Source organism: Salvelinus alpinus, chromosome 21, assembly GCF_045679555.1.
Source record: "Salvelinus alpinus chromosome 21, SLU_Salpinus.1, whole genome shotgun sequence".
NCBI classification, from domain to species: Eukaryota; Metazoa; Chordata; class Actinopteri; order Salmoniformes; family Salmonidae; genus Salvelinus; species Salvelinus alpinus.
The window spans coordinates 41,711,526-41,728,326 of record NC_092106.1 but is presented as its reverse complement, the minus strand read 5'-3'; the positions used below and the strand labels follow the sequence as shown (position 1 = coordinate 41,728,326).

Genomic DNA, 16,801 nt, shown 5'->3' with positions numbered 1-16,801 from the left:
CAGCAACATAACATGACAACAACTTGGCAGCAACACATGGCAACAACATGGTAGCAACACAACATGGTAGCAGCACAAAACATTGTACAAACATTATTGTACACAGACAACAGCACAAAGGGCAAGAAGATAGAGACAACAATACATCACGCAAAGCAGCCACAACTGTCAGTAAGAGTGTCCATGAATGAGTCTTTGAATGAAGAGATAAAACTGTCCAGTTTGAGTGTTTGTTGCAACTCGTTCCAGTCACTAGCTGCAGCAAACTGAAAAGAGGAGCGACCCAGGGATGTGTGTGCTTTGAACTTTAACATAATGTGACTGGCAGAACGGGTGTTGTATGTGGAGGATGAGGGCTGCAATAGATATCTCAGATATGGGGGAGTGAGGCCTAAGAGGGTTTTATAAATAAGCATCAACCAGTGGGTCTTGCGACGGGTATACAGAAATGACCAGTTTACAGAACAGTATAAAGTGCAGTGATGTGTCCTATAAGGAGCATTGGTGACAAATCTGATGGCCAAATGGTAAAGAACATCTAGCCGCTCGAGAGCACCCTTACCTGCCAATCTATAAATTACGTCTCCATAATCTAGCATGGGTAGGATGGTCATCTGAATCAAGGTTAGGTTTGTTAGCTGGGGTGAAATAGGAGCGGTTACGATAGAGGAAACAAAGTCTAGATTTAACTTTAGCCTGCAGCTTTGATATGTGCTGAGAGAAGGACAGTGTACCATCTAGCCATACTCCCAAGGACTTGTATGAGGTGACTACCTCAAGCTCTAAACCCTCAGAGGTAGTAATCACACCGGCGGGAGGAGGTGCATTCTTCTTACCAAACCACATGACCTTTGTTTTGGAGGTGTTCAGAACAAGGTTAAGGAGAAAGTTAAGGGCAGAGAAAGCTTGTTGGACACTAAGAAAGATTTGTTGTAGAGCGTTTAACACAAAATACGGGAAGAGGCCATCTGAGTATAAGACTATCATCTTCATTTACAGGGGCTTGCGAAAGTTTGGATGGGTTCCGCTGGTGTATAGCAATCTTTAAGTCATACCACAGATTCTCAATTGGATTGAGGTCTGGGCTTTAACTAGGCCATTCCAAGACATTTAAATGTTTCCCCTTAAACCACTCAAGTGTTGCTTTAGCAGTATGCTTAGGGTCATTGTCCTACTGGAATTTGAACCTCCGTCCCAGTCTCAAATCTCTGGAAGACTGAAACAGGTTTCCCTCAAGAATTTCCCTGTATTTAGCACCATCCATCACTCCTTTAATTCTGACCAGTTTCCCAGTCCCTGCCGATGAAAAATGGATGGTGTCCTCGGGGTGATGAGAGGTGTTGGGTTTGCGCCAGACATAGCATTTTCCTTGATGGCCAGAAAGATCAATTTTATTTAACTAATGTGACTTCTGAAGGTAATTGGTTGCACCAGATCTTAATTAGTGGTTTCACAGCTTGCACCATTTTTACATTTTTTTTTGGTCTTTTTTTTTTTCAATAAGTAATTTTTTTCATTTTACTTCACCAATTTGGACTTTTTTGTCCATTACATGAAATCAATTTAAATTACAGGTTGTAATGCAACAAAATAGGAAAAACGCCAGAGGGGGTGAATACTTCTGCAATCCACTGTAAGGTGATTATCTCTATCACCCCTATGTGCTGATTCAGAGTTGAGATAAGTGTGTGCAACTCACCTAAATCATTAATTCATGTTAACAGGAGGAATAAATGTGAGTTAAGTGCACAGGTCTCAAGTCCAAATACGGATCTAAGTGACAAGAAAGCAAACATACATACCTACATCTTGAAGCTACCGATACCCACATCCTGAAGCTACCGATACCCACATCCTGAAGCTACCGATACCCACATCCTGAAGCTACCGATACCCACATCCTGAAGCTACCGATACCCACATCCTGAAGCTACCGATACCCACATCCTGAAGCTACCGATATCCACATCCTAAAGCTACCGGTATCCACATCCTAAAGCTACTGGTATCCACATCCTAACGCTACTGGTATCCACATCCTAACGCTACTAGTATCCACATCCTAACGCTACTGGTATCCACATCCTAACGCTACTAGTATCCACATCTTGAAGCTACTAGTATCCACATCCTAAAGCTACTGATATCCACATCTTGAAGCTACTGGTATCCACATCCTAAAGCTACTGGTATCCACATCCTAAAGCTACTGGTATCCACATCCTAAAGCTACTGATATCCACATCCTAAAGCTACTGGTATCCATATCCTAAAGCTACTGGTATCCACATCCTAAAGCTACTGGTATCCACATCTTGAAGCTACTGGTATCCACATCCTAAAGCTACTGGTATCCACATCCTAAAGCTACGGGTATCCACATCCTAAAGCTACTGGTATCCACATCCTAAAGCTACTGGTATCCACATCTTGAAGCTACTGGTATCCACATCCTAAAGCTACTGGTATCCACATCTTGAAGCTACTGGTATCCACATCCTAAAGCTACTGGTATCCACATCTTGAAGCTACTGGTATCCAAATCCTAAAGCTACTGGTATCCACATCTTGAAGCTACTGATATCCACATCCTAAAGCTACTGGTATCCACATCCTAAAGCTACGGGTATCCAAATCCTAAAGCTACTGGTATCCACATCCTAAAGCTACTGGTATCCACATCTTGAAGCTACTGGTATCCACATCTTGAAGCTACTGGTATCCACATCTTGAAGCTACTGGTATACACATCCTAAAGCTACTGGTATCCACATCCTAAAGCTACTGGTTTTCACATCTTGAAGCTACTAGTATCCACATCCTAAAGCTACTGGTATCCACATCCTAAAGCTACTGGTATCCACATCCTAAAGCTACTGGTATACACATCCTAAAGCTACTGGTTTTCACATCTTGAAGCTACTAGTATCCACATCTTGAAGCTACTGGTATCCATATCTTGAAGCTACTGGTATCCATATCCTGAAGCTACTGGTATCCACATCCTAAAGCTACTGGTATCCACATCCTAAAGCTACTGGTATCCACATCCTAGAGCTACTGATATCCACATATTGAAGCTACTGATATCCACATCCTAAAGCTACTGGTATCCACATCCTAAAGGTACTGGTATCCACATCCTAAAACTACTGGTATCCACATCTTGAAGCTACTAGTATCCACATCTTGAAGCTACTGGTATCCGTATCTTGAAGCTACTGGTATCCATATCCTAAAGCTACTGGTATCCACATCCTAAAGCTACTGGTATCCACATCTTGAAGCTACTGATATCCACATCTTGAAGCTACTGGTATCCATATCTTGAAGCTACTGGTATCCACATCTTGAAGCTGCTGGTATCCACATCTTGAAGCTACTGGTATCCGTATCTTGAAGCTACTGGTATCCATATCCTAAAGCTACTGGTATCCACATCCTAAAGCTACTGGTATCCACATCTTGAAGCTACTGGTATCCACATCCTAAAGCTACTGATATCCACATCTTGAAGCTACTGGTATCCACATCCTAAAGCTACTGGTATCCACATCCTAAAGCTACTGGTATCCACATCCTAAAGCTACTGATATCCACATCTTGAAGCTACTGATATCCACATCTTGATGCTACTGGTATCCACACCCTAAAGCTACTGGTATCCATATCTTGAAACTACTGGTATCCACATCTTGAAGCTGCTGGTATCCACATCTTGAAGCTACTGGTATCCACATCCTAAAGCTACTGATATCCACATCCTAAAGCTACTGGTATCCATATCCTAAAGCTACTGGTATCCACATCTTGAAGCTACTGGTATCCACATCCTGTAGCTACTGGTATCCACATCCTAAAGCTACTGGTATCCATATCCTAAAGCTACTGGTATCCACATCCTAAAGCTACTGGTATCCACATCTTGAAGCTACTGATATCCACATCTTGAAGCTACTGGTATCCACATCCTAAAGCTACTGGTATCCACATCCTGAAGCTACTGGTATCCACATCCTAAAGCTACTGGTTTCCACATCCTAAAGCTACTGATATCCACATCTTGAAGCTACTGGTATCCACATCCTAAAGCTACTGGTATCCACATCCTGAAGCTACTGGTATCCACATCCTAAAGCTACTGGTTTCCACATCCTAAAGCTACTGATATCCACATCTTGAAGCTACTGGTATCCACATCCTAAAGCTACTGGTATCCACATCCTGAAGCTACTGGTATCCACATCCTAAAGCTACTGGTTTCCACATCCTAAAGCTACTGATATCCACATCTTGAAGCTACTGGTATCCACATCCTAAAGCTACTGGTATCCACATCCTGAAGCTACTGGTATCCACATCTTGATGCTACTGGTATCCACATCCTAAAGCTACTGATATCCACATCTTGAAGCTACTGGTATCCACATCCTAAAGCTACTGGTATCCACATCTTGATGCTACTGGTATCCACATCCTAAAGCTACTGATATCCACATCCTAAAGATACTGGTATCCACATCCTAAAGCTACTGGTCTCCACATCTTGAAGCTACTGCGGGCTGACTTTTTACTCTACTCTAAAGTCTATTGAGACATTGAAATATAAAAAAAACGTGGTTTGATAAGAGTATGATTTGCCTCAGTGTCCCGACACGCTTGTCAGCGGCATTCTCTCAGAACCACCATATCTCTAAATTACAGTTTTGTCTCTGGCTGCTCCCAGATGAATTTACACTGTCAAACTTCAGTCCAGAAACCCCAGTGTGATGTAGAGGAATGGAGACTGATAATCATGCAGAGGGCTCTGTGTGTCATTCATTAGGTACCTCTCACCGTTGCTGGGGAATTCTTGTCAGATATTTCAACTTCATTAAGTGTAGTTGATGGACGATGCGTGTTGGTTCCTAAGCATGTAAGGACTTTAGTGTGTCTAAGGAGTATATGTACCTGCTACATGTGTGATCTTATGTAATGTGTGATTAATGAGCGTTAGTTTACAGTCAGTCCCACTCGTTATGAATGAAGAGGGAAAGGCTTCTCTCTACAGGGGAAGATATACTGTAATGACACTCTATTGCAGAATTTGGTGATCTGATATCCGCTACTCAAGGACACAGCAACATACAGTACCTAAGAATAGCCTCACAACAGATTGCATATGAATGTCAATCCAACGTAAGATATGTTTCTGCCGTACTGTATGGCTTAATGGCATAGCAAAACAGTTGCTACGGTATATTCTCCTCTTACTATGTTAAATGCTTTGGAAAAGCGTTAATAAATAATCATTGATTAGATTCATCTATGGTTCAATGTACAGTTGTTTTTCCCCTCGTTGTTTACAAAGTAATGGTCAGTAGGGATTTGGTTTATTCATCAGTCAGTTTTGGGTTCATATTTAGCGATATGGTAATATTTGGTACCGTCTCATACCAGACTATGTCCTATCAAATGGTAGTTAGTGATGTTTCTGATGACCTGCTTTAACAAGCGACAGACTTGTTAAGACAACATAATTGGAAGCTGTTAAATATTTGTCGATATCTGTTTGACTGTATTGTTGTTTGCAGGCTGTGTTTTTCTTTTGTTTTTAGTTTGTGTGTGGTACCTGTGTTTTTGTTTGTGTAGGGTGCCTTTGTTTTTATTTGTGTGTGGTGCCTGTGTTTTATGTCTTATCTGCAGCAGAATGAATGATTATGAGGTCCTGGTCTCCATAGAGAGGAGTAATGATTATTAACTTTGTCTCCATCCAATCCCCCGTAAAGCCATGCAGGGATGTTTAGGAACATCTGCTTTCCCTTCATCAATCTCCCTCCATGTTACCACTATATTAGCGTGGAATGTTTGTCAGCCGGGAGAGCACCTTTGGCTCTATCTGAAGAGTAGTGGGGATAGAGATGGCCTGCGTCTGAAATGGAACCCTATTCACTAAATAGTGCTCTACTTTTGACCAAGTCATTTTTTTAAAGTAGTGCACTATATAGGAAATAGTGTGCCATTTGGGACACATTTCTTGTCATTGTGTGAGGAAAGGAGGCATTGTCAAGTTAACAAAGCTGTAGGACATGAAATGAGGGCAGTTGAAGGTAAGTGTGGAGTGAGGGACCAGATGTTGATGTCAGTGATGGTTATTCTTAGGAAGTACATTATGCAGGTCTATGAAGTACGTTATGAAGTACATTATGCAGGTCTATGAAGTACATTATGAAGTACATTATGCAGGTCTATGAAGTACGTTATGAAGTACATTATGCAGGTCTATGAAGTACATTATGCAGGCCTATGAAGTACATTATGCAGGTCTATGAAGTACGTTATGAAGTACATTATGCAGGTCTATGAAGTACATTATGCAGGCCTATGAAGTACATTATGCAGGTCTATGAAGTACGTTATGAAGTACATTATGCAGGTCTATGAAGTACGTTATGAAGTACATTATGCAGGTCTATGAAGTACGTTATGTAGTACATTATGCAGGTCTATGAAGTACATTATGCAGGCCTATGAAGTACATTATGCAGGCCTATGAAGTACATTATGCAGGCCTATGAAGTACATTATGCAGGTCTATGAAGTACATTATGCAGGTCTATGAAGTACGTTATGCAGGTCTATGAAGTACGTTATGCAGGTCTATGAAGTACATTATGCAGGTCTATGAAGTACATTATGCAGGTCTATGAAGTACGTTATGCAGGTCTATGAAGTACGTTATGCAGGTCTATGAAGTACATTATGCAGGTCTATGAAGTACATTATGCAGGTCTATGAAGTACGTTATGCAGGTCTACGAAGTACGTTATGCAGGTCTATGAAGTACGTTATGCAGGTCTATGAAGTACATTATGCAGGTCTATAAAGTACATTATGCAGGTCTATGAAGTACGTTATGCAGGTCTATGAAGTACATTATGCAGGTCTATGAAGTACGTTATGCAGGTCTATGAAGGACATTATGCAGGTCTATGAAGTACGTTATGCAGGTCTATGAAGGACGTTATGCAGGTCTATGAAGTACGTTATGCAGGTCTATGAAGTACGTTATGCAGGTCTATGAAGTACGTTATGCAGGTCTATGAAGTACGTTATGCAGGTCTATGAAGTACGTTATGCAGGTCTATGAAGTACGTTATGCAGGTCTATGAAGTACATTATGAAGTACATTATGCAGGTCTATGAAGTACGTTATGCAGGTCTATGAAGTACATTATGCAGGTCTATGAAGTACGTTATGCAGGTCTATGAAGTACTTTATGCAGGTCTATGAAGTACATTATGCAGGTATATGAAGTACATTATGCAGGTCTATGAAGTACGTTATGCAGGTCTATGAAGTACATTATGCAGGTCTATGAAGTATGTTTTGCAGGTCTATGAAGTACGTTATGCAGGTCTATGAAGTACATTATGCAGGTCTATGAAGTACGTTATGCAGGTCTATGAAGTACGTTATGCAGGTCTATAAGATACGTTATGCAGGTCTATGAAGTACGTTATGCAGGTCTATGAAGTACATTATGAAGTACATTATGCAGGTCTATGAAGTACATTATGCAGGTCTATGAAGTACGTTATGCAGGTCTATGAAGTATGTTATGCAGGTCTATGAAGTACGTTATGAAGTACATTATGCAGGCCTATGAAGTACATTATGCAGGTCTATGAAGTACATTATGCAGGTCTATGAAGTACCTTATACAGGTCTATGAAGTACATTATGAAGTATATTATGCAGGTCTATGAAGTACATTATGCAGGTCTATGAAGTACCTTATACAGGTCTATGAAGTACATTATGAAGTAAATTATGCAGGTCTATGAAGTACATTATGTAGGTCTATGAAGTACATTATGCAGGTCTATGAAGTACATTATGCAGGTCTATTGAGTACATTATGCAGGTCTATGAAGTACATTATGCAGGCCTATGAAGTACATTATGCAGGTCTATGAAGTACGTTATGCAGGTCTATGAAGTACATTACATGTTCATTGCATGTTCAGCTCGTTCGAGACACCTGACTCAAAGAGCGCTCCTTCCCTCATTCTTCACAGTAGAAGCATCAAACAAGGTTTTAAAGACTGTTGACATCTAGTGGAAGTGTAAGGTAGTGCAAAATGACCAATATCCCACTGTATATTGGATAGGCAAACCTACAAACCTCAGATTTCCCACTTCCTGGTTGGATTTTTTCTGGTTTTTGCCTGCCATATGAGTTATGTTATACTCACAAACATCATTCAAACAGTTTTAGAAACGTCAGAGTGTTTTCTGTCCAAATCTACTAATAATATGCATATCTTAGCTTCTGGGCCTGAGTAGCAGGCAGTTTATTCTGGGCACCTTATTCATCCAAGCTACTCAATACTGCCCCCAGCCATATAAGCAGTACCAGCATGGAGGATTCATTAAGCAGTACCAGCGTGGAGTATTCATTAAGCATTACCAGCGTGGAGGATTCATTAAGCAGTACCAGCGTGGAGTATTCATTAAGCATTACCAGCGTGGAGGATTCATTAAGCAGTACCAGCGTGGAGGATTCATTAAGCAGTACCAGCGTGGAGGATACATTAAGCAGTACCAGCGTGGATGATTCATTAAGCAGTACCAGCGTGGATGATTCATTAAGCATTACCAGCGTGGAGGATTCATTAAGCAGTACCAGCTTGGAGGATTCATTAAGCAGTACCAGCTTGGAGGATTCATTAAGCAGTACCAGCTTGGAGGATTCATTAAGCAGTACCAGCATGGAGGATTCATTAAGCAGTACCAGCATGGATGATTCATCAAGCAGTACCAGCATGGAGGATTCATTAAGCAGTACCAGCGTGGAGGATTCATTAAGCAGTACCAGCGTGGAGGATTCATCAAGCAGTACCAGCATGGAGGATTCATTAAGCAGTACCAGCGTGGAGGATTCATTAAGCAGTACCAGCATGGAGGATTCATTAAGCAGTACCAGCATGGAGGATTCATTAAGCAGTACCAGCGTGGAGGATACATTAAGCAGTACCAGCATGGAGGATTCATTAAGCAGTACCAGCGTGGAGGATACATTAAGCAGTACCAGCGTGGAGGATTCATTAAGCAGTACCAGCGTGGAGGATTCATTAAGCAGTACCAGCGTGGAGGATACATTAAGCAGTACCAGCATGGAGGATTCATTAAGCAGTACCAGCGTGGAGGATTCATTAAGCAGTACCAGCGTGGAGGATTCATTAAGCAGTACCAGCGTGGAGGATACATTAAGCAGTACCAGCGTGGAGGATTCATTAAGCAGTACCAGCGTGGAGGATACATTAAGCAGTACCAGCGTGGAGGATTCATTAAGCAGTACCAGCGTGGAGGATTCATTAAGCAGTACCAGCGTGGAGGATACTTTAAGCAGTACCAGCGTGGAGGATTCATTAAGCAGTACCAGCGTGGAGGATTCATTAAGCAGTACCAGCGTGGAGGATTCATTAAGCAGTACCAGCGTGGAGGATACATTAAGCAGTACCAGCGTGGAGGATTCATTAAGCAGTACCAGCATGGAGGATTCATTAAGCAGTACCAGCGTGGAGGATTCATTAAGCAGTACCAGCATGGAGGATTCATTAAGCAGTACCAGCATGGATGATTCATCAAGCAGTACCAGCATGGATGATTCATCAAGCAGTACCAGCGTGGAGGATTCATTAAGCAGTACCAGCATGGAGGATTCATTAAGCAGTACCAGCGTGGAGGATTCATTAAGCAGTACCAGCATGGAGGATTCATTAAGCAGTACCAGCATGAATGATTCATCAAGCAGTACCAGCATGGATGATTCATCAAGCAGTACCAGCATGGAGGATTCATTAAGCAGTAACAGCGTGGATGATTCATTAAGGAAGGGCGCTGGATGGCTGGAAAACCTTGTCCTTGACAGTGACATGAACTTTCCCATCATATAATGAACTAGATGGAGATGCTGGGATGTCTGGGATCAACATGACAGATGGTACAAGTCCACTGATGTGGTAATCATGGTCGGTAGCTGCTAGAACTGTCCCACTCACAGGAGCAATGCCTCTGTGTCTGCCTCTGTTACAGGTCCCTATATGCTGGCCAGGTTCTCAAACAGGGATGATTGCCTTATTATCCACACATAACATGTCACAGTCCTTCTGTCACATGCAGGCAAACTGTTTAATGTATTTCCACTGTACTGCAACAAACTTTGAGTCTTGATGTCCCTTATCACCCAAGACTGGATCATGAACTTGAGGTAAAACCTTCCTGTGTACTGGAGAGCAGACATGGACCATGGATTCTTGGGTGTAAACTGCAGTCTTAGCCACTTTATTGATGGGATTTTAGTTTCTGGTGGAAGCCGCTTCTCCACTGTGTCACGCATGTTCTCAAATTATATAGCAAAATATGTCTGTACTTCATCCTAAATGGGCTGGAATGAGGATTGTGGTTGTTCCATTGAGGCTTCCTTAAATCCATGATCAGGTCTGGGTCATCACCATCAAGGAGGGACAAGGATACTCTCTGGGTCAGCAACATCAAGGAGGAACAAGGATACTCTCTGGGTCATCACCATCAAGGAGGAACAAGGATACTCTCTGGGTCATCACCATCAAGGAGGAACAAGGATACTCTCTGGGTCATCACCATCAAGGAGGAACAAGGATACTCTCTGGGTCATCACCATCAAGGAGGAACAAGGATACTCTCTGGGTCATCACCATCAAGGAGGAACAAGGATACTCTCTGGGTCAGCACCATCAAGGAGGAACAAGGATACTCTCTGGGTCATCACCATCAAGGAAGAACAAGGATACTCTCTGGGTCATCACCATCAAGGAGGAACAAGGATACTCTCTGGGTCATCACCATCAAGGAGGAACAAGGATACTCTCTGGGTCATCACCATCAAGGAAGAACAAGGATACTCTCTGGGTCATCACCATCAAGGAGGAACAAGGATACTCTCTGGGTCATCACCATCAAGGAGGGACAAGGATACTCTCTGGGTCATCACCATCATGGAGGAACAAGGATAGTCTCTGGGTCATCACCATCAAGGAGGAACAAGGATAGTCTCTGGGTCATCACCATCAAGGAGGAACAAGGATAGTCTCTGGGTCATCACCATCAAGGAGGAACAAGGATACTCTCTGGGTCATCACCATCAAGGAGGGACAAGGATACTCTCTGGGTCAGCACCATCAAGGAGGGACAAGGATACTCTCTGGGTCATCACCATCAAGGAGGAACAAGGATACTCTCTGGGTCATCGACATCAAGGAGGAACAAGGATACTCTCTGGGTCATCACCATCAAGGAAAAACAAGGATACTCTCTGGGTCAGCACCATCAAGGAGGAACAAGGATACTCTCTGGGTCATCGACATCAAGGAGGAACAAGGATACTCTCTGGGTCATCACCATCAAGGAGGAACAAGGATACTCTCTGGGTCATCACCATCAAGGAGGAACAAGGATACTCTCTCATCAATTAGGCCCTGTTCATCATTGTTTGCTGAACTCTTGTTTTCTGTCAGATACCGATAGATTTCTCTCAGGAAGTAGCTGTTCACTTTGACAGCATGTGTGTATTTGTTCAGGAATGCTTGTTGCATTGTTCCTGTGTGGTATGTATGTTGGTATTTATTTTCTCAGTGTGGAGATGACAGTAGCCTGGTCTCATGAACACCATTGCTATGTGACGATACCTTCCATATGAATGTCAGAGTGCCTAGGTAGTTACTACAGGCGTACTTGTACAAAGTGAAAGTCAATGGAAGTTTCAAGTGGTCAATCCATGTCCTTCTCTGGAATCTATAATCAGGAGAAAAGTCCTGTAGAAGGAGGTGGGGGAACTTTCTCCAAAGCTTGTAACAGAGTGCTGTACAGGAGGCTGACAGGTCCACATGATGTTCTCACAGTGTAGCATCAAACATCAGACTCTGGTGTACGTAGGAGAGTGGGCTGTTGGTGACGTCTGGTCATTGCTTGATTCACCTTCTCCCAGTGGGATGCATCAGCTGCTAAGGACTCTGTTAGACGCACCACATCTTCTCTGAGATCTAATGTGGACAAGGAATACAGGCAGTTTTAGTTGAGAGGTTTAAAACACAAAGCTTACACTAACATTTGAAAATCTACTTTTTAAATGCCTGAATAAATGGTGATATTTTACAATATCAGTCACAGTATGTTTGACATGAATCTGTGAAGTGATTCCGGTGTGCCACGGGCTGGGATATTGAGATAGAGAGCTGACTGCAATGATCCTGAAGCTGATCTTTTATTTTTTTTTAAATATATATGTATTTTTTCCCCCCAATTTCATGGTATCCAATTGGTAGTAGTTCCAGTCTTGTCTCATCGCTGCAACTCCCGTACGGACTCGGGAGAGGCAAAGGTCGAGAGCCACGCGTCCTCCAAAACACAACCCAACCAAACCGCACTGCTTCTTGACACAATGCACATCCAACCCGGAAGCCAGCCGCACCAACGTGTCGGAGGAAACACAGTACACCTGGCGACCTGGTCAACGTTCACTGCGTCCGCCACAGGAGTCGCTAGTGCGCGATGAGACAAGGATATCCCTGCCGGCCAAACCCTCCCTAAACCGGATGACACTGGGCAAATTGTGCACCGCCCCACGGGCCTCCCGGTCACGGCCGGCTGCGACAGAGCCTGGGCTCAAACCCGGAGTCTCTGGTGGCACAGCTAGCACTGCGATGCAGTGCCTTAGACCACTGTAGTGCCTTAGACCACCCGGCAGGCCCATGAAGCTGATCTTGACTTAGTGTTGGTGCCGTGTGTCATGTTTCCTGGTATCTGTTGTAGGATCCAAGGCCTTGTGGTAATTGCAGGAATCAGTCTGGTATGGCTGAGCCTCTCTCTATAAACGTCTCTAGATGGGGGGTCCATATACCAGAGTGCTTTTGATAATCAGGTAATGAATGTCCAGGCTATATGGACATGAAAAATCGGAGACATATTACATTTCAGTCTGTCATCAGATGAATATTAGTACACAAATTGACATTAATCACATAGGATGTTTATTATTTATTTAACCTTTATTTAACTAGGCAAGTGAGTTAAGAACAAATTCTTATTTACAATGACGGCCTGCCGAGGAACAGTGGGCTAACTGCCTTGTTCAGGGGCAGAACGACAGATGTTTACCTTGTCAGCTCGAGGATTCGATCTTGCAACTTTTCGGTTACTGGTCCAATACTCTAACCAATAAGATACCTGCCTCCTCTAACCAATAGGCTACCTGCCTCCTCTAACCAATAGGCTACCTGCCTCCTCTAACCACTAGGCTACCTGCCTCCTCTAACCACTAGGCTACCTGCCACCTCTACACTAACCACTAAGCTACCTGCCTCCTCTACACTCTAACCACTAGGCTACCTGCCCCTCTACACTCTAACCACTAGGCTACCTGCCTCCTCTACACTCTAACCACTAGGCTACCTGCCTCCTCTAACCACTAGGCTACCTGCCACCTCTACACTAACCACTAAGCTACCTGCCTCCTCTACACTCTAACCACTAGGCTACCTGCCTCCTCTACACTCTAACCACTAGACTACCTGCCTCCTCTACACTCTAACCACTAGGCTACCTGCCTCCTCTACACTCTAACCACTAGGCTACCTGCCACCTCTACACTCTAACCACTAGGCTACCTGCCTCCTCTACACTCTAACCACTAGGCTACCTACCTCCTCTACACTCTAACCACTAGGCTACCTGCCTCCTCTACACTCTAACCACTAGGCTACCTAAGTAATGTATGACTGTATTATCAGTTTATTCATCTACTTCATTCTATAGCCTAACAAGGCTTTAATAAAGGAAGACAATACAAATATAAAGGCCTATCATAGACTACCCATTCTAGGGAACATATGCTCATGTTAATAAAGGGTAATCATTCGAATTTGGTCAAAAATATTGTAACACTGGAAAAAGTGCAATCCAATCTCATGTAATGGGTAATAGAGTATTAAAAATAAATCTAATTCAAGAATGATTGACAATACATAATTGTAATAAAATTAAAATGTTGGTGTATAATACTGATTTCATTACCTGAATGCATATCTATAGCCTATAGGCGTTAACAAAATAGTCATACAAATATGATGAGGCCTCTCATAGACTAGGCCTTGTAAAAACAGGGTCAATCAAGTTTGGTCTGCCAAATGTAATGTAGCATTGGATGAAATGCATAAATACAGCCTTAGGTTATACTCTATCATCATCAAAATAAAAATGTTTTGTTTATAACATGCACAATAAAAAGCATCAATCTATTTAGATCAAGCGTGACTAAATTCGAGCCCAGTAACTTTGCTCACCTTCTCAAAGTTTGATTGTCTCGTCTGGCTGCCACGAATCACATCATTGTGCAGATGCTGATCTGCTCAAAGTGTGTTAGTGCCACTGGCGATGTACTTGGTTGGACATGTTAGCTGTTCTCGGTGGCGCATCATCACTTCAAACGCATTCCGTCGTGATGTTATCGGTTGGCCTACGACATCCGTCGTGATGTTATCGGTTGGCCTACTGCTACTGGTAGTACCGGTAAAATGTAAGTTATGAATCGCAAATCACCATACAGCTGACACACTTCATTTCATCAATCATTTTGACTTCAATTTGGTTGTCCAACAATACTATCTGCTTGCACTGCGTCTTTGCTGATGAACGCCCTGATCTCTGGCCAGTCAATTGGTTCAATGACATTGTTGTTTCATCTATTATTCACTTCTCATGAATCTGAAAATGATTCATTATCCATTATTTGAACCGACTCTTTGGTTATCATGAGGGACGTCCCACGTTTAACCCGGACACGTAAATAGTAGGAATTTGCGCTGGATCAGATCGGCATGAGAGAGAAATGAAACATCTGCAAAATGTCCAATCCGAGCCTCGAACATGACCTCAGGTTGTTTGGTCTGTTGGGCATCAACTTGGGAAAGCCTCAAAGGAGAGCGGACAGTGCATTATAAACAAAGAGCTGCATATATTGGCCAAAAAATAACACATTGAATTTTATTTTATTTTTAAATTTCGGGGTGTGGAGAAAAGTGAGGCAGGGCATCTGTTAAACAGTCATTCAACTTTGACCGGCCTAAGTGCAAATAGCACAACATTTGTTAATTAAGTTAAGGCCCTATTTTTTTTTTCTTAGGTAGTCTGTACTTGCGTCCAGAGGGAACGAGCTGGAATTCAGGGTGGAGTGGATGGGAAGAGTCAAGCGCTATTTTATTTGCCTTCTGGAGAGCTCTGCCCAGGTAGAGAGAGATGGAGGGTTCTGCCCAGGTAGAGAGGTGGAGGGTTCTGCCCAGGTAGAGAGAGGTGGAGGGTTCTGCCCAGGTAGAGAGAGATGGAGGGTTCTGCCCAGGTAGAGAGAGATGGAGGGTTCTGCCCAGGTAGAGAGGTGGAGGGTTCTGCCCAGGTAGAGAGAGATGGAGGGTTCTGCCCAGGTAGAGAGGTGGAGGGTTCTGCCCAGGTAGAGAGAGGTGGAGGGTTCTGCCCAGGTAGAGAGAGATGGAGGGTTCTGCCCAGGTAGAGAGAGATGGAGGGTTCTGCCCAGGTAGAGAGGTGGAGGGTTCTGCCCAGGTAGAGAGAGATGGAGGGTTCTGCCCAGGTAGAGAGATGGAGGGTTCTGCCCAGGTAGAGAGAGATGGAGGGTTCTGCCCAGGTAGAGAGGTGACAGTTCTTCCTGTTGATGCCCCATGATTTCCTGACTATCTTGCCCAACCTATTTTTCTGTACAAGCTTGATATTCCCAAACCAGCAGGTCAAGCAGTAGGACAGAATGCTCTCAATGAATGATTTATAAAAGAGAACCATGATGGTTAGATCAACATGTTAAAAGTGCAGTTTCCATAGGAAATACAGTCTCTGTTGGCCTTTCTTCAAAATAGCGTCAGTACACTGATCCCAGGACAGTTTGTTGTCAACGACCAGCCCAAGGTATGTGTACTCCTCCACTATGTCAATGGGCTCACCTTTTACCAGTGATGGTGTGTGCATGGTAGTGTTCCTTCCAAAGTCAATCACCAGATCCTTTGTTTTTTTTTTTTTTTTTTTTTTTTTTTTTATCCCCTTTTCTCCCCAATTTTTGTGGTATCCAATCGCTAGTAATTACTATCTTGTCTCATCGCTACAACTCCCGTACGGGCTCGGGAGAGACGAAGGTCGAAAGCCATGCGTCCTCCGAAGCACAACCCAACCAAGCCGCACTGCTTCTTAACCGGAAGCCAGCCGCACCAATGTGTCGGAGGAAACACCGTGTACCTGGCCCCCTTGGTTAGCGCGCACTGCGCCCGGCCCGCCACAGGAGTCGCTGGAGCGCGATGAGACAAGGATATCCCTACCGGCCAAACCCTCCCTAACCCGGACGACGCTATGCCAATTGTGCGTTGCCCCACGGACCTCCCGGTCGCGGCCGGCTGCGACAGAGCCTGGGCGCGAACCCAGAGACTCTGGTGGCACAGCTAGCACTGCGATGCAGTGCTCTAGACCACTGCGCCACCCGGGAGGCCCTTCAGATCCTTTGTTTTTGATGTATTTAATATTAGATGGGATGACGACACCAGACAGTAAAATCATTCAGAGCCAGTCCGTGCTCTGTCTCATGCCAAAGCAGTATGGTCAGCGTATTTGATCAGGTGTCGCCCTGGGAACCGGCTCCGGCAGCTGTCTGTATACAGCATGTATAGCACTGGTGAAAGAACACTGTGGGGTTCCAACTGAAGCAGTGCCCACCTCAGAGAGTGTGTT

General features: G+C 43.6%; 1 protein-coding gene across 1 annotated transcript in view; it reads left to right on the top strand.

The window, feature by feature from the left end:
* Nucleotides 1-16,801, top strand: part of cntn5 (contactin 5) — a 493,785-nt gene that overhangs the window by 409,762 nt on the left and 67,222 nt on the right. Inside the window, exon 14 of the mRNA XM_071358202.1 lies at nucleotides 8,802-9,610. Coding sequence (XP_071214303.1) covers nucleotides 8,802-9,610 — 809 coding nt within the window. The remainder of the gene's footprint in view (nucleotides 1-8,801; nucleotides 9,611-16,801) is intronic.